Source organism: Myodes glareolus, chromosome X, assembly GCF_982192425.1.
Source record: "Myodes glareolus chromosome X, mMyoGla1.1, whole genome shotgun sequence".
In the NCBI taxonomy this organism is placed as follows: Eukaryota; Metazoa; Chordata; class Mammalia; order Rodentia; family Cricetidae; genus Myodes; species Myodes glareolus.
Window position 1 is genome coordinate 28032346 of NC_142053.1, and position 26659 is coordinate 28059004.

The 26659-nt window shown below is 43.5% G+C and overlaps 1 protein-coding gene and 1 non-coding gene across 3 annotated transcripts in view; both read left to right on the forward strand.

The window, feature by feature from the left end:
- The window catches only part of Lonrf3 (LON peptidase N-terminal domain and ring finger 3), a 38840-nt gene extending 12478 nt beyond the window's left edge, over positions 1-26362 (forward strand). For both annotated transcript variants that reach the window (XM_048450391.3, XM_048450392.3), the window contains 8 exons: positions 770-1016; positions 1717-1807; positions 9786-9900; positions 12954-13075; positions 15227-15385; positions 17287-17449; positions 18328-18477; positions 21395-26362. In XM_048450391.3, coding sequence (XP_048306348.1) covers positions 770-1016; positions 1717-1807; positions 9786-9900; positions 12954-13075; positions 15227-15385; positions 17287-17449; positions 18328-18477; positions 21395-21550 — 1203 coding nt within the window. In that variant the 3' untranslated portion in view covers positions 21551-26362. The remainder of the gene's footprint in view (positions 1-769; positions 1017-1716; positions 1808-9785; positions 9901-12953; positions 13076-15226; positions 15386-17286; positions 17450-18327; positions 18478-21394) is intronic.
- Positions 23464-23570, forward strand: LOC125410750 (U6 spliceosomal RNA). The gene has a single exon (XR_007235177.3). It is a non-coding gene; the product is annotated as a U6 spliceosomal RNA (small nuclear RNA).
- Positions 26363-26659: the final 297 nt, after the last annotated feature.

Genomic DNA, 26659 nt, shown 5'->3' on the forward strand with positions numbered 1-26659 from the left:
CCACTAGAATTGCTGGCAAGGGTTGAGGAGAAACAAGGAAAGTGAGCCTTTTGCTGTCAAATATTGATTTAGATTACAGAAGAGAGCTTCTCCAGAGCACCGTACATAAGCACATCTTCAGAATTACTTCGAGTTCCGCTTCCCAATACCCTCCTAGTGGACAAAATTCTCTAAAAGGCTAGAGACCAGCTAATATGCCAAACTATTGTGTCTCTTTTTCAAACTTTTCACCCAAAATTGAGGAAAAGGGATGGCTTGTCCCCTGCTCCTTTGATGAAACTAGCATACAGCTCTGGAGAACGGGCTGCTTTGGAAGGCCTGTATGGAGCTGGCCCCAAAGCCTTTTCTAAAGTCCTTTGAAGAATGGCTATGAATGAGAGAGAGGGTGAGAGGAAGTATCCAGTAACAGGATACCCCTCACAGAATGCTTTGCTTTCCTTACCACTGGGGAGTGGTTTGGATAGGAGGGAGAGTGGTGCTCCCCTTACAGTCCCCCTTCACCCCTGCCCAGGGAGCTTTTCCTCCCATGTGCCTTTTGGCCGTGCCTAGAGAAGTCCCCTAACCCTATTTAAGCAAGGCAAGTCTTTGACATAGATTGGGTGTAAGCAATAAGCCCCAAGACTGGCCCTCCGTTGAGTTATGTATCCACTGAGTGCTCAGGAGTGAAGAGCAGGTTTATGTTGCTTCCTTTTTGTCCCCTCGGGAGACAATATTGGAGGACGATATTGTTCTCTAGTCGATTCTGATATCTGGCTTTTGCTTCATCTAGGAAAGTCCAGAGCTTCCACATTGTTCAAGTCAGGAGGAAGCAGCAGCTCAGGGAGACAGCAGCAGCCTGGAGAACTCAGGTCAAGTAAAGGTGGGTAGTCAAGAGGACAGTGGGAAAGATCAGGAAGAAGAGGAGCACGATACTGCCTCCATCAGGACCGGCAAATGCCAGGAAAAGAAAAGGAAGCATTGCCAAATTGATGAAATCCAAGAAGACGCAGAAGTGCCTAATAAAGTCTCCAAACAAGGTACTAATTCCACCCAGGGAGAAAGTAGCTGAATGCAGATGACTGGGCTCACTGACATATGTAGTTACCCTCTGTTTTGGGGGAGGGGGGTCCTCTGGCTCTGAGTTTGTGACCTAGCTCTGGCACTCACCAGCTGTTAAATCCCAGGGGTTGCTGTGAAGCTTCTCTGTGTGTGCAGGGTAGCTACCACACAGGAAAGTGCCGGATGGTAATTAGCATCCCTAGTCAAGACAATTGGGGTAGGTAACCCATCAAGTCACACCACCCCATGCTTTTCATCCTGTCGCTTTCTTCCAGGCCAACCATTTCCTGCCCTCATCCCTTTTCTGGGAATGTAGCATGGGAGAGGTGTGGTCATGTCTCACTTAGTTGTGTTCTGAGAAGCAGGCCCCCTATCTTTCCAAGGGAAGTTGGCAACATCAAGATTAAGTGTGAGCTTTGACGACCTGGCTCACTCCATGGAGCTGCCACTGATGCTAATGAATTTGAATGCTCCCCAGGAGTTCTAGCCTTGGCCTTCTGTCTATGGAGACTGCTCAAACACCCCTGGAATCCCACTTTAGGGAATGCCATTGGCAATTGCTCAGGCAGTCACCAAATTAAACTCTGGGGGAAGTTTTAAAACTTTTTTTTCACTCAGAAGTACTTGTTTGTAAAATCAAGTTGGTCCAGCTCTGACATGCTGTTTTTTAAATCACAGATCATCCTGCTGATAAGGTGGCCAAACCAGATCTCAGTATTCCGCTTGCATCTTTTGATGCATCTGACCTTGAATGCTCACTGTGTATGAGGTATGTGATGTGGAGCATCACTTACTGCCTGCTAGTTCCTTCTTATTGGTGTCTGGACCTTTCCTCTAGTAACTACTGAGTTAGTTAGTATGTAAAATCATGCCACAGATGAAATGGAAATCACATTGTCACGAGACCGCTGGTGTCCCCAGCTTACAAATGGTGTTCTTTACATCCTTAAATCATGATTTCAAAAGATCTGGGGAGTGGCAAATCAAAAAAGGTCAAAAAGCTGATGGGCCGCAAGTGGAATATGTTTATTTGGTCCTCATTTGATCTGATGTTGTTATGTATGACTGTACAGAAACAGGGCATACACTTTCCAGCTGCTCACGATCCCATTAACTTATCCCAGCCTGTCTCACATTATTGCTCGAGCCTTAGAGGTATTTGAACTTGTGACCCTGAATCCAAACTACTGCATTAAGGACTCAAGGCTCAAGGGTTAATATCAAGGCCATAAGCATTTTCTTGGAAACCAAATAGAAGCCTACATTGGTGTGTGTTTTATGCGGTCTAAAGAACAGTACATATGATTCTTGGTCAAGCATTTTCCTTCCAACTAGTATGTTATCTATACTTCCCCAGGTCTCTAAAGAGCAGATTATCCATATGACACAGTTCAAGGACAAATAGAAAGATTCTGTGATTGTGGTCTGGTGACCACCTTGAAATGTAATAATAGTTTATTTCATTTCATAGTGGTGATATAGTAGCTGAGAGAAAGGGCTCTGAAGCCACTGTTGGGACCCTAGCTCTTCCCACCTACAGACTCTGTCCTAGAGCAAGTGACATTTGCTGCCACTCTTTTTTCTTTAGTAAAGTAGAAAACAGGGCAATGAACTCCAGGGTTGTGATGATTGATTAAGAAAAAGTACTTAATGCCTAGAGTAGTGCCTTCCTGGAATACAGGAAGTACTCAAAAAAGTTAACTGTTTTTTCTTCTTACCCAGAGGTCTTTCATGTTAGATCCATAGACCTCTGAGGAAGCTCTTTGTGTATATTCACATAGATCCATAAATTTACCTAATAAGCATAAGTGTGTGTGTGTGTGTGTGTGTGTGTGTGTGTGTGTGTGTGTGTGGCTGTGCATATTTCTAAGAGAAAAGCAAAGAGCATTCATTAGATTCTCAAATGTGACTTTCTCCAAAAGTATTAAGAAGGAACTGATACACTTGAACAAATGTTTGCCTGTCCTTTGCGAGCTTATTCCTCTCCTATTGGTCATGTGAGTTTATGTTCTGAATGACTTTTCTTTAATCATCTGATTAAGAATAAGGCAACTATTACCTGAAACATAGACTTTTCTTAGAGAAAATATACTTGGGTCTAGGGGAGTAGCTCAGTGGCAGAGCACTTGGCTATCATTCATGAGATCCTAGATTTAATAATCAGTGTCACACCAATAATAGTAAAATAATAATACTCAAAAAAATCTGTAGTAGCAAGATTTGTTCATAAGCATAGTCAGGTCTTAGCCAGTCATCAAACTAAGCTTCAAACAGACTGTCAGGAGTCCGTTTAGGTGGTGTAGACAAGAGTGTGATAAACTGTAGAAGTGGATCCTTTACACCGCTTCATCCCGTCCCTCACAACAGAGTGGCAAGTGCATTGTGCTAAACCAAGGTAGGAGACAGCAAAAACCTGCTTTCCAGCCGAGAAGGAGCTCAGTAACCACCACATCAGCGACTCTAAAGCCCATGATAGACACTGTGAAGTAGACTGAATTTAGCTTCCTCAGAAAGAGCAGGTCTTTGTTCTGCTTAACCCTCCTTAACACTCCTGCCAAAACCCGGGCGACCCACAATCAAACATACAGACTCATCCTGTTTGTGTTTTCCCTGTGGAATAAAAATCCTGAAGTTGAAATTCTTTTGTTCGTCTTCCTTTTCTTTTCCTCTTTCATCTTCTTTGTCCCTAATCACAAGGGACTTTGTAGAAGAGCTAGGAATTTGGTTCAAGAAATAAACACACGGAGGATAAGCACCCCGTCTAGTTCACACCCCCTAAGCTTAAAAGCCACTGTGTCCCTCTTCGTGACCCCTTGTTCCGTCTTTGCCCAGAGTAGCTAGCTGTTATGTAGGCTACTAAATTATAGTTAGACTCACGCTGTCTTATGGTGTAAGAAACCTGGCTAGCCTAGAGGGCTTTTTGATTTGAAGCTCTTAACACTTCAGCAGTTGGGAAGAAACATGCAGCTTCCCTTCCAACAGGCTCGGCCTGGAAGTTCCACATCAGATGCCGACGGAATTTCTTTAGTGTGGATGCCCTCACCTGTATTTTTCTAGGCTTCAAAAGTTCCTTTTCCCACTTGTAACCATTGGTATTTTTGTCACGATTGTTGGTGGGTTTTGTTTTGTCCCTGGTATGTCTTTGGAGGAGAGGCTTTGTATTTGGTTACTTTTCTTGTTGCTCTGACTAAATATTTGACCAGAAGCAATTTAAGGGAGGAAGTGTTTATTCTGGCTTACCGTTGGCGGGATGGTTCTCTCATGGTGAGGCAGGCATAACAGCAGGCGGGCAAAGTGTGGTTGTAAGATCAAGAGCCTTGCCTCTTGCTCACATTGAGTTCCCAATACACAGGAAACAGGTGGTGAGGAATGTTAATGCTTAGCTCAATGGCTCCTTTTCAGTCAAGATCCCAGCCCATGCTATGGCACTGCCCACAGTTAAGATGGGTCTTTCCACCTCAGACTAACCTAGATGGTCTCTCACAAGTGTCCTGGAAGGTTCTCCCTTTGGTGAATCTAGATCTGTCAGGTTGGCAATGGGTATTAACCGTCACAGGTCTAAAATCACAGGTATTTTCAAGCCGCTCAGGTGTGAATTAGACGTTTGTAACACCTGTACAAGATTCTAGACTGAAATCTAAGCCCTGGCTGAAAAAAGTTAGACAAAGCATGAACTTATACATTTTGTTTTGAGAGAGGAAATAGATTGGGTTGTAGGTTTCACAGGGAAAGGGTGGAAAGTGTGACTGGAAGGCAGGGGTAGCAGCCTGCACACACACTGCAATCCCAGCACTTGGGACATCCATGTAGGAAGGTGAAGAGTTCAAGGTGATTTTTGACTACATAGTGAGTTCAAGGCCATTCTGGGCTACAGGAGGCCCTATTTGTCTAAAAAGTGGAAGAGTAATTGGAGAGTACATAAATGAAATCCTTTTTCTGTCTTCAAGTCTCCACTGCTGAATTGGAAGGACTCCATTAAGGGAAGTCTCCCCCTAATGACCCCAACATCTCAGAACCCTGCCCTGCAATCACTAGAGGCATGAGATTCTCCTGGAGGCTTACCTGGCATGCATCACTCTGGCCATTGGGGCTCATCTCTGGGTTTCTGTAAAGCAACACCTTTGGGATAATACTGTATTTTGAGATATGAAATGAGACTATTTGATATCTGAACTAGTTCTCTGGTGGCACAGTGACAGTGGCGATAAGCAAGAGGCTCAGTTTTATATATAATCTTGTTATAGCTCCCTAAGTCACTGGGTATTAAGGTAGTTGCCTTTCCTTTCCTTCTCTCTTTCCCTCCCGCTTCTTTTTCTCTCTTTACTGTAACCTGATAGCAAAAGAACACAGCTAAAGGCTGTCACTGCTGGGGAAAGATAGCTCTTTCCAGATAAGCCAGACGTTTTATCTGGACTGACATATAAGGGAAGGCATTTTTTTCTTACTATTGTTTACCACATCACTCTGATAATGTGAAATGCCTTCTTGTGAGACAGGCCAGCCCTGCTCTGATTTAAAGCTGTCTCCCTGAAGTGTTTTCAAAATCCTTATCTAAAGTGGAAAAGGGACAGGCGTCCCAGTATATACCTCTCTCTTCGTAGGTAAGACGCTTTGTGTGTCTTTCTCTGGAGAGCAGAGAGAGGAGGGAGAGTGACGGAAAGGGAAGGAGCAAAGTGTTTGTGGAAGTGTACTTGTGCGGGCAGATGTCAGCTGAATGGCTGGAATGCAGTAGAATATGAGTTTTGTATATTAGCAGTAGATAAAATTTATCAATCATCCTCATGCGTATAATCAATAATATCTAAAAGTATTCAGATATGATGAGTCTGGTAGTATATGCTTATAATACCAATACTCGGAAGTTTGAAGCAGGTGAATTATGAGTTACAGGCCAGTCTGAGCTACAGAATGAGAACCTGCCCTTGAGAAACATCAAGGGTGGAATCTAAAGGAGGCAGCACATATTTCTAATCCCGGCGAGCAAGAAACTGAGGCGAGAGGCTTGCCAGTGCTCTTAGGCTAACTGGGGCTATAGAACAAGACCTTATCTTAAAAGAAAAAAAACACAACAAAGAATGGGTAGTTGTGGCACACATCTTTAATCCCAGCACTTGGGAGGCAGAGGCAGGTAGATCTCTGTGAGTTCAACACCAGCCTGATCTACAAAGTGAGTTAAGGACAGCAAGGGCTACAAAGAGAAATCCTGTCTCAAAAATAAAAAAAAAGCAATGCAAACAAACAAAAAATAAAGAAGCCCAAACTAACAAAGATTTGGAGATGTGGTTCAATGATAGAACAATCCCCTTACTTGTATAAGGCCTTGGATTTTATTTACACTTACACACACACACACACACACACACACACACACACACACACTCCAAAACAGTCAGATTCACAGAATTCAAGTATTCAAGAAATAATTGTTCTATTTTGGCAGTTGTGGTGGTTTGATCAACTCGGTGGTTCCTGAATCAGCCCTGAAATCATACTTCAGAAACCCATCTTGTATTGCAAAATATATATGCTCTGAAGAAAACATTGTAAAGACTCATGTAACCACTTGGTGTAAGAAGAGTAAAACCTCAGCAGGACCGCAGAAACGGTCCATATGCCTTTTCTCAAAGGACCATACTTAACCACAACTCCTACGGTGGTTTGGATGAGATGTCCCCCATAGTTTCAGGCATTTGTATGGTCTACAGTCGGTGGTCCTGTTTGGAGAGGCTTACTACGTGTGTCCTTGCTGGAGGAGGTACATCCCTGGGGGTAGGCATTGAGTTTTCCAAACCTACCATCCCCAGATCACCCTCTCTGTCGCCTGTTGGAGGTTTGAGGGATGAGCTACCCGGTTCCAGCTTCCAGCTCCAGCCACTCTGTCTGTCACCTGCTGTCCTGGCAGGACCCTAACCTCCTGGAACCATAAGCCTCATACGGTTTATGAACTGTCTCTTCTATAAAGGTTGCCTTTCTCATGGCGTTCTCTCGCGACAATATAAAAGTACCTACCGCAACCTTCAAGCTACTCCCTTGAGTTCGAGTTTGTTCCTTCTTAGAATTTCATCATGTGTATTTGCAGCTGTATATGGTATAATCTGATTTGGCCTAAATTGTAAAACTTAGATTGAATTCTAGTGTATGTCTTCAGTCTGGTTGCTTCTTTTAAAGTCCGTATCAACATGTAAGTGGTTTGTTAGTTTTCATCAGCACATGGCATCTCAATTGTGTGAGTGGACCACCATCTCCTCGTTCTATTCTAGATGGGTACTTGGCTGGGCTGGCTCTAGTTTGGAAATATCCCGGATGGCCACTGTTTTTGCGTGTGCCAGTGTTTACCCGATTTTCTACTAGGTTATTGGTTTTCCCTACTGCTTTGGGTGTGCTTTTCTTACAAGTTCTAGGTATATTTTAGATACAAGCTTTTTCTCACCTGGGCATGGCAAGCACTCTCTCCCCTACTAGGTGCCTTGCTGCTTGCCCCTTTAGTTATGCTTTTAGATGAACTTAAAACTTCCTAATCTTAGTGCAGTTGAAATTAGCAATCTTCTCACTTATATTTAGTGTTTCTTTGAGTTTTCTCTACTTTCATTTCGGTTTCATCAAGATGTTCTCCGATTTTACGTTCTGAAAGTTATGTTTCTTTTCAGATTTATTTTCTTCGGATCACCTGGAACTGATTTTTGTGTATGGTATAATAGATGGTCCCCTTTATTGTCCCTGTCCAGATATACTCTAGCATGTATAGAGACTGTTTGTGCTTTCAAACCCTCCCATGGCCCTGTTTGAAAATGTCACATTTGTCATAAGTCAAGAATCCATGCCTGGTTCTATTCCTGAGCTTTCTATTCTGTTCCATGGATCTATTTGTTCTTGTGCTGGTATACACTGTTTTAACCATCGTAGCTTTATAATAAGTTCTGATGCTCCCACATCCTTGTTCTTCAGATGGGTCTTGGCTCTCAGCCCTTTGCATTTCCTTATTGCATTTAGAAAGCTGCTTGCCAAGTTTTTCCTCAAACAAATCAACCAATAAAATAACTCATAGGGATGTATTGAGGTGCACCAAATGTTTACAGTTCTTTTTTAATTGATTTTTTGAGACTATCATATCTGAGTCCTGTATTTACATTATTTTCTCCTCTCCCTTTCCCCCTCCAACTTCTTCTGTGTCCCCTTCCTCCTTCTCAAATCATTGACCTCTTCTATTGACCTCTAATTAAATATGTGTGATACCATATACCATGAGGCTCACAACCTCTTGCTCTAAATTGAACACTCCTGGGAAGTCTAAGGAAGCTGGCCAAGATTTGTCTCTCTTCTTTCTGTGCTCCTCATCTTGTTCAATGTGAAGGCCACTTCTTCTTCTTCTTCTTCTTCTTCTTCTTCTTCTTCTTCTTCTTCTTCTTCTTCTTCTTCTTCTTCTTCTTCTCCTTCTCCTTCTCCTTCTCCTTCTCCTTCTCCTTCTCCTTCTCCTTCTCCTTCTTCTCCTCTTCCTCCTCCTCCTCCTCCTCCTCCTCCTCCTCCTCCTTCTTCTCCACCTTCTCCTCCTCCTCCTCTTCCTCCTCCTCCTCCTCCTCCTCCTTCTTTTTTGTTTGTTTTTTGAGACAGGGTTTCTCTGTGTAACAGCTCTAGCTGTCCTGGAACTCGTTCTATAGACCAGCCTGGCCTCGAACTCACAGAGCTCTGCCTTCCTCTGCCTTCTGAGTACTGGGATTAAAGGTGTGTGCCATCATCGTCCGGCTGAGCCCCACTTCTTAATAGTCATCACCAGCTGGCCCATAACTCTTGGTCCTGCTTCAGATGAACCTCTCTTTACACAAAGTAAATCTATGCATCTCTAAATGTGTAGAATACTTTTTATTAAGGGTCCCCAGTTTCTCCAGATTATTTTAAAAACATCCTCCTGCTGGGTGTTGGTGGTGCAGGCCTTTAATCCCAGCACTGGGGAAACAGAGGCAGGCGGATCTCTGTGAGTTCAAGGCCAGCCTGGTCTATAAGGGCTAGTTCCAGGACAGGCTCTAAAGATACAGATACAAAAAAAAATCCTCCCTCCTGAAAACAATTAAAATAAGACCTATTGGAAATATGGTACATGTAAACATACTTTTATTTGTAAGAATGTAAACAGATATATGCACATATTTTACATACCTATTGATAGGAGTGAATGTGTTAGCATATTACTTGCTACTGCTAGGAAAATTGTCTATCCACACAAAAGGCAGGTGCATGTTTGTTGCAGTTGTAAGAGCCTTCAGGCACGAAATGTCACTTAAATAAAGAAAAGATTAAATGTCAGCAAACAAATTGAGTTTTCCCCCATAGTAATATGATATACAGGGTCTATGTGTGTATGCATGTAGCTATCTCTCCGTGCGTGTCTGTGTGCTTACAGTATACTCGGGTAAGCAGGTTGGCCAAATACTTTCTTAATAATGGAATCTGTTCAGACACTCTGAGCACTAATCCGAATTTTTCTTAGACCAGACAGGAAAAGACTAGAACTAATGTTACAAATGATTTGGTTATGCCCTAAATATGAAGCGCTGCATCTTTCTACATGTAGTTCAGGAATGAAAAGGAAAATGCTTTCCTGAGATATGACCGTGCTGATGATGAGACACACAGAGTCTGCCGCAGATTTGGATGATGAGTTCTGTGGACCCTTAACCATGAATGCCCCTGTCTTTTTTTTTTTTTTTTGAAATCTCATTAAACTTTCTCCTATTTCATTTCCTAAATTTCAGATTATTCTACGAGCCAGTCACAACACCTTGTGGGCATACCTTTTGCTTGAAATGTCTTGAGAGATGCCTAGATCATAATGCAAAGTGCCCACTGTGCAAAGACACTCTTTTACAGGTAAGCCGCTCTTTCTTCCTTGGTTGTGTTAGCTTATTTTGTACTAACTCCGTGCTCAACTGGATCCTAAGCCACTGTACTGTGTGTGCTTGGCCAAAATACTTTCCCCCAACCCTCCCCCCACTTACCATCTGTTTATTTCTACTGTCTCCTAGACATCCTTCCTCTCTCCACAAAGTCCTTCAGGAAAATGAGGCAGCATCTAGCTTTTCAATAATTGTCAGTAATGAAGTTCATTTGTGTTCGAAGCAAAAACATGAAATAGACAATAAACACAAATCTTGGTTCTGGTCCCTTTGTGGTACTGCATAAACAATAATCTTGAGTGGATTTTGCTTCCACTATCCTTGAACTAGATAGCTCTGACTTCAGCATACAATGATGTTTATTTATGCTTAAAGAGGTCAGCTGCTTAAGGCCCCAGCTCAAAGAACCATCTCAGATGCCTATGAGGTCTTTCTACAACTTCTCAGGAGCCACCACTCCTATCAGCAGATACTTGGATGCTTGTAAAGCTTCGAAGACTTCAGATTCATCAAAATTAACGATACAAGCTTGTATCTTCATGTGGGCCTTATGGGCCTTCCTATAGCGAGAGGGGGGGGGTATCTTGCTTTCCTTCCTTCAGAGACTCGAGGAGCTCAGCTTACAAACAGTATTACTATTGCTTTCCCCTTATCATCCCTGAAAAGAGGCCACAGATGCTGGGCTGTCTCTAGAGAATGGCGATGCAGGCTGGTAGTTCCGGGATTTGGGAAGTTGAGACAGTGGCATTGTGAGTTCGATGTCTACCTGAGTCACACGGGATAGACCTTGTCTCAGGAAGAAAAGTGACTATTTATAGGTTCTTATAGGCCCACAGAAGTGCATGCTGAGCCTCTCTTACCTCTGACATTGACAAAAAAGGAGCTAGAGTGAAGCCATCTTCCAGGGTAGCCTTGAGAATGAGAATGGGAAATGCTAACGGAATAGCTTCACTTAGATAAAGACGTGGGATTTGCAACCTGATTGTAGATAAGATTCCCATGGTTCTTCTATTTAAATAAGATATCCATGCTGTGTTAGTTAACACCACAAAGTTCACACCAACAGAAGGAGAAACATCTACCATATGCTCAGCCTCTAGAGAAAAGCGCTGTTACCATTTTAGGGTGTCCGCTTCCTGGAGTTTTGTTTTAGCATCAGCAGAGGGATCACTTCCCCACTTAGACTGCCTCCCTCTTGAGGCACTGCTTTCCCCGAAAACCTGGGACTGGACATTATGGGTTTTTTTCCTGTTGCCAAGTAATGGCCGTACCTGATAAGGTATCCAGAAGGCAGAAGCCGTGGGATCTCAGACTCAGAGGCTAGAAGATATTCTCAGCTAACTCTGTATTCATACAGGGTCATACTTAGACCATTTAACAAAGTAATACATATTCCAACCATGTTAGTTGTAGAGTAGAGACGCCTGGGGAGGAAACAAAATTAATTGTCTGAAGCCACCAATTCGGTACTCAGGAGCTCCCTCTGCTGAGTCCCACAGTAATCAATTTTCTGCAGATATTGAGTTTTTATTTATTATTATTTGAGAATTTCACGAGTGCTGTATTTGCTTCCTTTTTTCCCTCTATCCTTCCGTCCAATCCTGCCTATGTTTCCCCCCACTTCCTCTCAATTTTGTGACTTCTTATTCTTTAACTAGTGTTTCATATATGTGTGCAGATAAATATATAACTACGACTTTCCGAGTCCAGTTAGTGTGCTCTTAGGGCTGACCACTGATATTAAATGACCAGTTAGGGGCCTTCTCCCTGGGGAAGACTGATCCTTCCTCTCCCAGCAGCCTTTAGTTGCCTGGAGCTCCCATCTAGGAGCAGCTTCATGAGAGTTCCTCATTACACAAATAATAGGTTTTCTGGTGATGCCATTTGCTCAGGTCTTGTGTAGAGAATTGTATTGTTCAGATTTTATGGGTACAACTTTCCAGGCATATAGAGAAGAAAGCACACATCCTGGTCCTCTGGCTCTTACCACCTTTCTGTCGCCTCTTTTGTGATGTCCTGACCCTTACATGTAAGGATTGTGTTGTAGTTGTTCAATTGGGGATAAGCACCCCACAGTGGATTGTTATGTACATTTTGACCAGTTGTGACTTTCTGTACTCGTCTTTGTCTGCTACAAAAAAAAAAAAAAGGCTTTTTCGGTGAGGGGTGAGAGCTGCACTTACCTATGAGTGTAAGGATCAGTATTTAAAATACAATTACAAATATATTGTATTGCTTTAGGAAAGTGGAAGTAATAGGTTCTCCCTAAGGTTCCATTGCTTTATGAGAAGATATTTTACCATTCATTGTTTGGGCCATATTATTAAATACATACTGCATTTAGATCTCTTGGTAGACATATGGTAGGGATGTTTGGGAAGAGCAAGCTAGTGACATTCTAACCTAAGTCTGATTCTGAGTTTCAGTGATACCTAAGATAGTGACATAAACTGGCAACTAGACAGCCACCTGTATTTGGCCATTAGTGTATGTGTGGCTTCTATTTTAAATAAAGTTAAGACATGGAGACTTGGCAATATCTAGGAGCCAGGCATTCGATTGGAGGGGAGGTGGGCAGGGCAGCAAAGGGTACATGAACATAGCCTTCTGATTCTCTGAATTCTTTGTGTTTCAGCACTTCCAAGATAGAGTTTATAAACACAAAAATACAGTGAAAAGGAAGTATGGTCCACCCTCTTTAGTTCAGACATGAACCTCTCAAATTCAAAGCTTTACAGCATCTGTGAGATTTTTCAAAAGCTTAATACAACATTTTTCTTTGTTAAAACATTTTTAATTATAAATGTTCAACTGAATATTTTTTTTAGGAAAATCAGAACTCTAACATCCAAAAGATACATATATTGTGGCTGGATTAGCTTCCAAATTATGGGTCCAAATTACAACACATGCACGATTTGACTACTGTCTGGGCTACATCAGACTACATCTGGGCTACAAACGATCCTCTGTGGTCCCCCCCCACCGTGGACTGTATAATATCTCATTACCTTGTCCCATTTCTAGTGCTTGCCATCAAGAAAGTATAGCAAGAACGTAATAATGGAAGAACTAATAGCTAAATTCCTGCCAGAAGAACTCAAGGAACGAAGGCGGCTTTATGAAGAGGAAATGGAAGAACTTTCTAAGTATGTTCTTGCATGTTTCTGGCTTCCGTTTTGTGCACATCTGCTCACAAAACTGATACATTTTTTAGTAGCTTCTTGTTCAATGATATCGTGTCGTCACTAGCTTGACATGGCTATGGGGAGAATATTTGCATCAAGGAAATCAACAAATGCTACAAATGGCCCCCCATCCCTCTCAGAAGCAGTTGTTAAACACTTACCAGTAGGTCTCCTAAGAAGCTCATCAGGCAAAGCATAGAGCACTAGGAAGTGCGTGTTATGGGCTGGACTGAGTTAAGGAGCAGCTTGATAGCAGACCTCATGAGACAACTGGAAGATGCTTTCAAGTCCTTAAGCGGGTGATGGGTGGGTGAACAGTGGTGTGAGGCACACCTGGGGTTAAGGCCCAGTTCTATCAGTGAGTGTGTTTCGTGGTCATGGACATGCCGTTTAACCTTTCTGGGATTCAGTTCCCTTGCCAGTGACTTGAAGCTGATACCTCTTGTATTATGGAATTATTCTGAAGACCCACCTGAGTTGCTGCACAGCGAGCGCTTAATAAAAGGCAATAGTGTCTATACTCGCTGTGTATTTCCTCTGCCACCCAGTGTGAGAGGGAAAGGCTTGGGATGGAGACATAATTGGATCTTCAAGGGCTCTGAGTGCCATTCACTTAGCAAAAAAGCAGGAAATAACAGCTAAGTCCTGCACCTCTGGCTGCTGCCCTCCTCCCAGCCCTCCCTAAGAGTTCTCACAGCGTTCTGATGGTAAACAGCCTCCTGAGGGAAAAATCGCTGCTGTTTTTATGCCCTCTGGGAAGAGACCATTTCCGAACTGTGCATCCCATTTGTCTGGATGTGCCTTCACTTCACATGTTTTTCTCAGAGACTAAAATGCTTTTATATTGAAACTGCTCTGTACAGTTTTATCTCTTTCCTGATTCTTCACTTAGTCTTTAACCCAGTGGTTCTCAACCTTCCTAACACTGTGACCTTTTAATACAGTTCCTCATGACATGGTGAGCCCCAACCATAAAAATATTTTCATTGCTACTTCATAACTGCAGTTTTGCTGCTGTTATGAATCATAATGCAAATACCTGCTATGCAAAATATCTGATATGCAACCACGGTGAAAGGGTTATTTGACCCCCAAAGGGGTCTTGACCCACAGGTTGAGAATGGTTGTTTTAACATCTCTGAGTCCTTTTCTCAACTATCACTCAAGGTTGTCAGTGGTACATACTGAGGGGCTTTATGTTTAAAGGCATCTCAGACTGGACCCCTTTTAGGATTTATATGGATGGTCTTCCATTTCTTGGCCCATTTAGATGTAGTGTCCCTGTACTGGTTTTGCTAGATGACTCAGGGGACCAGGATCTATGAAGAACTGGCCCAGTTGGGGATTCCCCATAGAGCCATGTGTCTGAATTTTCAAGGGTATTTATTGAAAGGCAGATTTGTGCATCACAATTCCAGAAGGAATGCATCAGTACCTCTGAAAGTGTATTGGCCCAGTCATCTAGACTTAAGGGTCCCCAATTATTCTTATGTTCATGAGCATTTGAGCATCACTGGGCTACATTTGTCTTGGTGGTCTCTTGCTGGCCACTCCTCCTAGCTGGGTCTGCTCTCAGTGGTCTCTGAGAGACTTGGCAAACTTGAGATGCATGTAAGGACTTTGCAGTACTGCCCCTCTGGAGAGCTGGGTGCGTTTATAACGTTCGTGTTCTTCTTCATGCCTCAAACAAAATGCCTGAAGTGGTCCAAATGAGAGAGAGGGAGGGAAGGAGGGAGGCAGGGAGGGAGGGGAGAAAGGTAGGAGCAACATAGTATTATGGTATTAGTATTATAATACATTATTATGTATTATATTAGTATTATATTATGTATCAGTATTATACTGTATTACTGTAATAGTATTATAATACAGTATCATGATAATAGAGACCTAATCAACAAAGTTAGAATGTGTACAATGCCAGTTTAGGCTTTCAGACTTGGATCATGGAACTTGGCTTACAGAATCAAGTACACTTCAATGTTTCTCTATCAGCCATTAAATTTTGATGACTCCTTGTCTTACTCCAAGGAAACATACTGTGACATTGACCAACCTGTTTGTGCTCTGCTCCATTGGTTGAAGATCCATCTCATCTTCTCTTCCTGACAGCTTAAATAAGAATGTGCCTATTTTTGTTTGCACCATGGCCTATCCCACTGTCCCTTGTCCCCTGCACATCTTTGAGCCTTGTTATCGCCTGATGATTCGGAGATGTATTGAGACAGGCACGAAACAGTTTGGCATGTGCCTTGGAGATCCTGTCAAAGGGTAAGTGAGGAGACCTAGGGAACAGGGAAGTTAGGTAGAAAGGGATTTCTGTTTTACCTTGGAGGGCTTCTTGTGGTGGGATCAACCAAGTTCGTGAGGTTAGCCAGCTCAGAACATCCAAACATCTGTGAGGATCATGGTCCCTCTGATGCCTACTTTATAGTATGAGTTCTATTTTAAGTAACCCTAGAGGTAATCTTTCATTAAGCAGGTTCCATACATTGCAAAACTGTCTTGTGGGCTAGGGCTGTAACTCAGCTTGCCTATTAGTCACAAAACCTGGGAATCGATCCTCCGCATTACATAAACCTGGAGTGGTTCACACCCACAATCCCAATAGTAGTGAGTTGGAGACAAGATAATACCAAGTCATCCTTGACCACATGTGAAATCCAGGAACAACCCACAATACGTGAGAGCCTGTCTCAAAAACAAGTGAAATCCAGAAACACACAAACAAAATTGTCTTGTTCAGAGTGTTAGCTCCAGAGCTAAACCACCCCCTTTAATATTTGAGTGCTGGCCTTGGAGCACCTTTGATGCTGGGCAAATCATTTAGCCTTTCTGTCTCCAGTTTCCTTGTGTGTTAAGTGGGCATGATGGTATGCCTACCTTGCTGGTCTTGCTTATTGGGAGAGCTGAAGGGCTCCAAGCATTAAACAAGGTTCCGATCCAAATAAGTCCACTGGGGATACTGTAATATAATGTTGGACAGTAAGTAATTTATAAGCAGTAAGGTTTTTTGAGACAGGGTTTCATACTGTAACCTAAGGTGACCTGGAACTCACTGTATAGCCCAGACTTGGCAATCCTGCTTCAGCCTCCCCAGTGTTAGGATTAGTGGTGTGAGCCACCTCAGGCTGTAGACATTTATGCCTACAGCTATCAAGACTGTGATGTCTATAGCCGACATGCCAGCATCTGATAACAGTAATACTTTTTTTCTGAATTCAGAGCCTAGGAATGTGTCTTAGTTAGGGTTTCTGTTGCTGTGAAGAGACACCATGGCCATGGCAATCCTTATAAAGGAAAACATTTAACTGGGGTGGCTCACTTACAGTTCAGAGGGTCAGTCCATTATCATCATGAAAGGCATGACAACAAACAGGCAGACATCTTGATCAGAAGGCAACAGGAAGTAGACTCAGACACTGGGTAATATCCTCAGCATAGGAGACCTCAAAGCCCACCTCCACATTGCTACACTTCCTCCAAGAAGGCCATACCTATTCCAACAAAGCCACACTTCCCAATAGTGCCATTCAATATGAGCTTGGGGGGGGCATCATTGTGTTCAAACTACCAGAGAAGGTATTCTACCATTGAACTATATCCTAAGCCTATTTTCTTTCATTTAAGGCCAGGTAGGACTAAGTTGCCAAGCCAGGCTCAAATTTGTGATTCACCTGTCAACAGCCTCTTTTGTGGCTAGGACTATCAATATATGCTCTCATGTCCAGGATGTGATAAGATCTTGGTAGAAAGGCAAAGAGAAAGGGAGAGAATGGAAGTCCAACCCTCCTCTTGCTAATGAACACACTCTTGCAGTAATTAATCCACTCATGTGGGCAATGCCTTCAAGGCCTGATCACTTCTGAAAGGTCCTGCCTCTTAATAGTGTTAACATGGCAATTAAGTTTCAACACAAGTTGAGAGGGACGAACACCGAACACTGAAAGCAAAGCACTGCACGTAGTATGCGCTCAACAAATGAGAACCAGTTTACCATTCTGTTCAGATCGTTTCTCCTCACAGATGCTGTCTGACATATAGCTGCCGTTGTAGATCAGGGCAAAGACGTCCCCTAGCAAACAGCCCAGGGTGCTAGGCAAGGTGGTCTAGGTCAAGGACAGCAGAACTCATCAACAATCTACTCTCTTGACTTGATTCTCAATAAACAGGTTTGCAGAATATGGCTGCATCTTAGAAATCAGAAATGTCCAATTCTTTGCTGATGGCCGATCGGTGGTTGACAGCATAGGCAAGAGGCGCTTCAAGGTGCTTCATCAGGGCCAGCGGGATGGCTACAACACAGCTGATATCGAATACATTGAAGATCAAAAGGTAAGGGTGGCCAGTGCCAAGAAACCTAAAAGCCAAATTATTGTGGTAGCTTGGTGTCCAAAGATGATTGTGAAGGGGTTTCTCAGAATTGGATTGGGGCCTTCGGATGTCTCACCAAATTGCTGCTAGGTGGATGCTACTGGACAGCTGCCCACCTACATCCAAAGCCCTTCCTCCCCTTTTCCCTCACTCTGGGGGCTCAGTTTAGAATGGGGTGTACACACAAGCATTTTTAACTACGGATTGATTTATATTTTCCAGTGCATTTCTTTTGAGATTATTGTAGACTCAAATAGAAATTCAGTTTTTAAATGTGCAACCTGCCTAAGAACTGTGTTCCTACCTCAGAGTCATTCAGCGTCCCCAAAAGTAAAAGCAAAATGTCACATATACCCTGAGCTAAGGGGTAGATGAAGAGGTCAGTAATCCCATACTCATTTATATAACTTACGTTGATGATTGATGCATGATGAATGGATAAATTTCATTTGGCCTTGAAGATGTAGTGAGGCACAGATACAGTCGTATCTACCTTCCCAGTGAGTAGGGAAGAAAAGAACATAAAGACGGAAGGGGCAGAGGCATAAACCAGCACAGTGCACTTTACTCACGTGCCTTCACCTGGGCTAGCTCAAGTTTCCTGCTGCTGTCCCTCTGCCTGCTGTTTTGGGCATTTTTCTCAGTTAAACCTGCTCTCTCTGCCATATTCGTACCCCATCCAGCACCGGCTGCTGGGTGTTCCACATCTGACCCAGGAGAGAGCCAGAAGGGGAAAGGAAAGGCAGGTCAGAATCTCAAAAGAGGGTCGGGTGTCGAAAACAACTGTGAGGTGAGTGGAACAGGCAGAGACTGCCTCACTTGCATTTTGATATTTGCAGGTTCAGGGAGAAGACCGTGCCGAACTCATGGGGCTGCATAACTGTGTGTATGAGCAAGCTTCCTCGTGGTTTCATTCGCTCAAAACATCGCTCAAGAATCGGATACTAAATCATTTTGGGCCAATGCCAGAGAAAGATGAAGATCCCCAGGTACACAAGAATATCTGCTCAGAACAGGTTGCCCCACCAGGTGGGACATTTCAGGCTTTGTAACTAGATGGGTGTGAGGTTGGCAAGTCACGTGCGGAGAAGAGGAGATCCAATATAGTCTTGTGTGGCTAGGTAGTAAGTATCACAGGTAGGACCAAAAGGATCCCACGACAGAACTGGCTTAATAGAGGTAAGTAGTAGGAACTTGGAGCTAAGACAAAGATTGAGACATAGGTGAGGTGAGAGGAAGGGAGCAGCGACACCACCAACAGGAGAACTTTCGATGGGAGTCCAGACCCACAGCCATGGTAATGTTAGGTGACAGGGACACATACAACAGCCAGGGAGTAAGAGAGATGAAAACTAAGGTTGTACCTTCAGCTGGCTTCACGTCTCCTTTTCCAGTCCTGCAAGAGCTAGGAGGTAGGATCCCCTATGCTACAAGAGTCCAGCTGCAGAAACCTTCATAGCCAGCCCATCGATATGTAACCCTGCGAGTCTAGACCCTTGCCATTGTTCCTAGCTTGAGCAGGTCCTGAGAAAGCTGGTCCCCAGGACATAGTTTATTAGGTTCTACTGGATTGCTTTTCTTCCTTGAGGTCCGGGTCTCTACAAGCTCAGGCGGCAGATCCAGACTTCCCTAGGAATGTGATTCTGGAACCTCTGATTTCTTTTCTAACGTATGCTTCCTGATTCTATCACGATAGAAAAATCTGAATATATGTACACACTCTGACCTTTCTGCCTACCTCTCTGACAGTGTGACCTTGGGCAAATCTCTTTCCCCTTTCTCAACTTTTCTCTAAAATCAGAGAGGATCATTAAGAGTCTGACGTTCCTCCTCTTCCTTCATTCTGAGACCTCAAAACACATGTCTGTTCCCTAACGGGCTGAAGTGGCTTGCTTCCTGCAGCCCACAAAGTGGCTCTTCTCCCTCCGTACAAAGGCATCCCTCACATGTTGTAAAGAGAGCAAGGGCAGCAAGTGCTTTCTGGTGACCCAGCTCTTGGCTATGGTGATTCAAGAAGTCAGCGTAACTTGGAACAAGGTCATGTTTGAGCTTAATGTTCCTCTTCACCTGCTGAGGAACATTCTCTGCCAGTCAGGCAAAAGATACGGAACAACAGTGCTAAGCACATCCTCCACAGGAGAAAGCACAGGTGCCTCGGTGTGATTCATAAGGCCATAATGACATGGCAAGTCCGAATCATTTCCTTTTTTATTAGCTTTGTTATCATGTTGCCTTGGTGGTGGCGGCGGCAGCAAAAACTCATCCAGTTTGCTGTATCTAATCCTGCAACCCCAAGCGGTTCCACGAATAAGAATTTCTTGCCTCAGTGGGAGGTTTCTTAGAAACAGCCATGGTATTAACATCAGCTTAAGTCTCTGCTGGTGATCCTGGGAAAGAAAGCTCAGAATAGCAATCTGGTATCCAAAAATGATTGTAAGAGAAAATACATTGCATACTACAGTGAGTTATACACATACACACACACACACACACAGAGAGAGAGAGAGAGAGAGAGAGAGAGGAGAGACAGATGGCAGTGTCCTGATGAAGCTAGAGGTACAGAAGAACCAAGCGTTCAGGGACATTCAGGGAGAAACCCACAAAGCATTTTGGAGTCAAATAACCTCATACGGAGGGAGCGAGAGCAGTATGCGCTTCTCTACAAGCCGAAAGCTGACTCGTTCTGAAAGTTGTGGGAAGAAAAATCATTTGAGGCTTAGTAATAAATGTTTAAAATGTGTGCTCAGGAAGCTGATGACGAAGAGAATGTCGGTGAAGGATTGTTAGGGAACGAGACATGTCTTTAGTAGAGGAAACCCCAAAGGTTAACTGGAATGTACTTTTTAATTGAAATGTTTGCTTGCTGGTCTTTGAAACTGGAAATCATAGCTCTTGGTTTCAGGGGAGAAGGTAGCTACAGTTCTGTTTGTGACATGGTATATTTAGACTACAGCCTTCCACCAAAGTAAGAAAATGATGGGTGTTAAGCCATCATGCCAAGCCTAAAGAGCCCTAGAATTAAAGGCCTGAATTTTAAATGGATCCGTCCAAAGAACCTAACCAGGGTCTTCGAAGTGAAAGAGAGAAAATAGTTGGTACTCCAGAGCTTGTAAAACCACGCTGCTTAGGGAGCACAGTGTATGTGGTAAGATGCTGATTTGCTTGGTTTAACAAGTACTAAAGGAGACTGCAGCTCCAATGAGAGAGAAGGCCCCAGTCCTGGAGGACAGTTCTATTTCAAGAGAGCATCCAGGACCAGGCTCTTTCATCACAGGGCTCTGCCATCTCTAGAGAGTTCTTTTTTCTTGACTGAAGAAGACCGGTCACCACCATGTCTTCAGTCTTGCTAGAGAAAGGGGGAGGGGCTGGAGAGATGCCTCAGAGGTTAAGAGCACAGGCTGTTCTTCTTGATGACCCAGGTTTAATTCCTAGCACCCACACAGGCTCACAACCACCAGCCCAAGGGAATCAGGTGCCCTCTTCCGGCCTCTGTGGTACACAGACATACATGCAGACAAAACCCCATACACATAAAATAGCAAAAATTTAAAAAGGAAAAGGAAAAAGGAAAGAAATGGGGAGACAAAGGTAGTCAGAGGCCGCATGCTCTTTTCCCAGAGGACGACCCAGAACTTATACTTACCACTTCTCTTTAGCCACAGTTTTGTCTATGGCCTCACCTAGCCACAAGGGAGACCAGAAAACAATAGTGTCCCCTAGCCGCTGCCACCATGTGACTGTGTGCTCAGCTGAAATGAACGAGGAGCAAATGAAGTGACGGAAGCTCTCAGCAGTCTCGGTCACACTCATAAGTGGGTCCATGTGGGGTGTTTACTTTATGCATGAGGACTTGTGTATGTGGACTGCACGGTAGTAGGATCAATGAACTGTCTTTCTTTGTTGCAGGTTAATCCGAATGGTCCAGCCTGGTGCTGGTGGACATTAGCGGTTCTTCCCCTGGAAAGCAGAGCTCAGCTCCCGTTCTTAGCAATGAGGTCCCTAAAGGATAGACTGAATGGTATTCGGCGAATCCTGGCCTTTATATCCAGAAACCAAAATTAGGGGGAGCAGACTGGGGAGGAAGCATTTCCACCCTCTCCACTGCCCCGGGGTGATGGTCTTGTAAAAATATCTAATTGCAATAACATGTTAACAGAAGAGAGTATCCTAGAGAGATGTTGCTCTGCTTTTTGATCACACAGAAGTTGAGTAGGAAGACCGAAAGGATGTGACCTGTTTGACTTTCTGTCTTCAGATGCTTTTTGACACTAACAGCCAGAGGTGTGGAAGAGCCCAGCAAAAGTCGCTGTTTAGTGTCAGTTTTTCTGAAAGTGGGACGGGACTTGTCTTTTGTAGCTGAGTGACTGTGTGGTTGAAATGTGAAGCAGATGCGGGCATCACTGTATTCTTTCACTGACTTGAGGTCTCATTTCAAATGGTTCAGGTTTTATAGAGCATTGTGTAAAATAATGTTCAGACTTCTTTCTGTTTTAATAATTTATTTTTTTGCACTACTGCATCCTTTTTCTACATGTACGTTTGTAACTATTTAAGTGTACGTTACTGAGAAGTCCATTGCTTTATTTATTGAAGTGGTTGGCTGTGTGTAGGGGAGTAACAGTACTAAACATGTGCAATGTTTTCTTTACTTTTTGTTGAATTAGTGCCAATTCTTAGGCCATTTTTTATATAGTTCTTGTCTATTGTAGTGGACTAAGTTTCGAAAAATTTCAGAAGGATTCTGAGGTGGTTCATCTTCGCAGATTCCACTCTTTCAGTTAGAGTTAAGTGATAGAAAATACTTACTTGATTTGGCATAAGTTGCAGCGTGTGTTACTGTGAAGTAAAAGGATACAATTTGTGGGTGTAATGCAGAACAAGGCTGAAAGAATTCTTCAAGAACAGAGAGGTACATTAGAAGTGTCTTTTACTACAATCTTTTAGAGGTATTCGTTTCAGGCAATCGGATGACAGGTGTATTAATTTCTCCCCAGTTCAGTTAAGGATAAGCTTGATATTTACCAGGTGTTTCAGAGAGAATGGCACCAAGACCCGTACCAGCACCTGCTGGAATACTCGAGGGGCTATTCCATCTTCAAATCGTAAAAAAATCAGATTGGTTAGAGCCCACTTTTAAATCTCTATGAAAGAACCAGAGAATGAATCTACGATTTTATGTAAACACTGCCTTCCCTCTTGGTAACAATGGGCCAAAGATTTCAGTGGGAAAAAAGATTTTCATTGGGAGAAAAGAAGGGGAAAGGGTAGGAGTGGCATTGCTTAGCTTGCTTAGTGCTAGTTTGAGTCCTTTGGTGTTAGAGAAACCTGAAAAACAGTGTGGAAGTGTTTTAACGGCAGAGAAGAAAATTAGAGCCAGGAAAAGGAAATTGTCACATTTGTTTCTTGTGCAAACTACTCCCAGGTGATTTTGGACAGCTATGGTGTGTTATTCACGTGTAGCCCCTCCATTCTGTTAGCAGCACGCGGGGGGGGGGGGGGGCGGGGAGAGAAAGAGAGACAGAGAGAGAGATTGATTCAAGGATCAGTTCTTCTGTAACCACCAGTGGGGTTTGAGTGTGTGAGAGAGGTGCTGTACATATGCTGTAAAGAGACTCCTGTAAGCAAAAGGTACATGAGTGATCATCTACACTTGCTTATCTAGGCTGTATTGGCAGAGCATCATCAGCTCAGCTTTGATGTTTGGAATAATCTGGGCGAGTGGAGAATGCAAGTGTATGAAATGAAAATACAGGAGTGGACACGATCTGAGTTAAGTCTAGAGGGCTCCGAGAGCAGGAAATGACGATGCTTTCCCCTCCCTCCTTATGGCGAAGTCCTAGTATGATTGTTTCCTATACTGCAGTGCAAACACAGCAGAGAAAAAGGTCAAAAGCTTCCCAGGTACTACACGTGGTACTTTTGCATTAATTTAACTGGCATTGAGCTCCAGTTTCCTCATATATGAAATGGTACTGGCGCTCACTTCAGCAGCACATATACTAAAATTGGAACGGCACAGAGAAGATTATCATAGCCCCTTTGTAAGGATAGCACACAAATGTGGATAGTATTCTATATTTTGTATTAAAAGATGGAATGGTGGTGATGTTAATAGCATTTAGGTTTCTTGGGAACATTAAATTGGACTTGTCAGAAATTACTTAACACAGTGCCTTGATGATGAGAGAGACAAGCTATAACTGTCACCAGCCATGTCGTACCCTGTTATCAGCAGTCTACAGTTAGGTGAAGCCCTGCCTTTACTGGCACTACTCACTTACAGCCACTTTAACCTTGGTGGGTTAAAGGTTCTTGGACCACAACTCGATGGTTTGCAAGTAACTCCTACTGGGGGGTGAAGCTAGGAAAGTTGAGCTGGTGCTATGGCTCAGTTGCTTGTGTTTGCCTTACCTGCGTGGGTCACTGGGTTCTAGCTCCAGGACTGTAGAAATAGAAGAAACGTAGATAAAACGAAAGGACTGGAGAACAAGCGAGTGTTAGCAGTAGGGACTAATTCTATGTCAAGAAAATAGCTCCCATATTAATAAGGCCTAAAAAGCAATGCTGTATTTGGGGGATCTAAAATTCCTGATAGAATGGAAGCCTTAAGTTGTAGCTCCATGAGTATGACCACATCATCCTTCCCTGTTTTCAAAATGTGTTGATAATTTCAGCTATAAATAATTAGATTTCACCATCTATAGGTTTTGCACATAGCTAATGGTATTTCATTATGCTATCCCAAATAACAGGCTCTCCAATAGTGTGTTGAGAACTTGCCATGTACCAGGTACTAAACTGAGTGATCTCATTCACCTGAACACATGGAATAACCTTTAGACAGCATTGTTAACCAACATATATGGAGAAGGAAACAGAGGCTCAGCAATTTTAAAGAATATGCCTAGGTAGCATGTTCATTCAATGAGTGGCCGAGCTTGATTCTTTGCCATCACATTACACATTTTATTCAATAGACATGGCAGTCAAATCACAAAACACCTTGCGAGCTCAAAGTGAGAAGTGCCAAACACATCTCTTGTTAGTCTAAGGGAAAGAGGAAGTTTGGCTTCTTAATAAAACCCCATTGGTAAGAGCGTACCCAATCTGAGCACATGGAAATCTTGGCCGGGCTGAATAGCATGTTCCTCTGAGCAGTCTGAATCCACATTGGGTTCGTTCTCCAGCCAGCTTTTGTTTCAGTGATGGCGGGAAGCAGGAGAGTAGGCTTTAACTTTCTTCGAGATGTGCATGAGTGGGATAATCAGTTGAACTTGACCATCTTTAGCACTTGCAGATTGGTTCTGCTTCTTAGTCTCGGCTGGAAGGACAAGAGTCCCCCCTTGTAGACAGTGCCACTTTCTTGGGTTAGTCTTCCTTTCTAGCGTGACTGACCCAGTCCTTTCCCTATAGATTATTTTCTTTGTGTGTATGTGTATGTGTACGTTTGTGTGTGTGTGTGTGTGTGAATGTGTGCGTATACACACGCATACACTAGGTAGCAAGCAGACCGTATGCCTTTCTGCTTTGTACCGTACCACTGCTGCTAGCTAAAAACCAGCAAAATGTAGAAAGTGAAACATGAAGAAACTACTTTTCCGTGGATAATTTGAAGAAAAGGGTGTTTACTCCTCACTTTTGGGGACAGAGAACTATTCCAATAGCTTGCCTTCCTGAAGGTCAGCTGCTTCAAGTTCAATGCTGCCTCAATAGCAGAGTTGAGTTACGGCACATGTGGCGCTGCCATCTCTGCCTATGGAGCTGACCTGGGTTCAGAGAATCCCCTGTGACTAGCCACAGAAGCCTCAGAACTCCCATGCCTGGGTCACTGTACCCAGAGGTCTCTTACAGCCAACAGGTCATGTCCTGTTGATGGACTGCAACCCACCGGGGCCTGCATTTCCTGTGCCAACTCCATTTCCGCCTTGTGAATTTTAACGGTCGAGTCATTCCTTGGGTTGTAAGCTTGTTGACTGTGTGTCCATTTCTACTCATCAAAGTAGACGTGGGCAGGCGGGAAGCCCATTCTAGGGCCTAAAGAATAAGATTTTGATTCTGGATGGAAGACAGCTCTGAAAAGCAAACAGGACATGGGCTTTGCTTTCTGGCATTTCTCATGTAACAGAGAGCAGGAAGGGAAAGGAGCCATGCACAGTGTACACATCCAGTTGCTTTTAGAATGGTAGAACCCGCCCACTCCACTGCTTAACTACTCGATGCTATGGACACTCATCCACAAGTGAAACGAAGAACTTTTCACTTAGAAGTGGGTGTGCCCAACCATATTAAGTTAACCTCCGGAGAGAAGTGCCTGGAACCGCTGTTCCTGGTGTCTCTTTCAAGCTTTGGCTTCACGACCTTGTAGCATTTTATAACTGTTCGCAGCCACAAATGTGATTAACAGAAGTTTACACGGCAAACACTGTACCTTGTGCATTATCTGAAAAGTCCGCTGACTTTCATCCGTTGTTCAAGTGACGAAGACAACCCGTGAGATACAAAGAAGAGCTAATAGCTCAGTGTGCCACCATCGGCCGGTGTTAGATAAACAAGTGTCATTTTTGTATGCAGTTCTCTTTGATGCCGGGATTAAAACATCAGGCCACTTAAATGGTGGCAAGTGTGTGTGTGTGTGTTTGGTTTCCATTTGTTTGTTAACCAACCGTTTTACTTTTGCACAGAGTTGAAGGGAAATTAAGATAACGCTCCCTCCCCACCAATGCTATTCAACTACCTCTATATGCCTGGTTTTGTTTTAGGGGTTCCCTTCTTCTAAATCCGCACATAGTTTCAGCTCATCTATGTTGTAATCGCAATGTGATGTAGCCAGTCTCTGTGAAAATTGTTTGTTCATTAAACAAAAGTTTCCTGTTGTCTCTGTGTCAAAGTGTATTTTCTCCTAGAAAAATAGTTAATTGGCCCGAATGAGCCTGGGGGTACAGGAGTGCAGTCCCAGCTACGTGGAAAGCTGAGGCGAGGGGATTGCAAACTCATCGCTGACCTAGGTAATGTAGACCCTGTCGCGAGAACTAAAAATTAACCTTAGTTGTGCAGGCCTGTAATTCCAGCTGCATTGGAGGGCAGGGCAGAATGGTTACAAGGCCAAGGCCTGCGTGGGTTACAGAGTGAGTTCGAGGCCAACCTGAACAATTCCATGAGATCTTGTTTCAT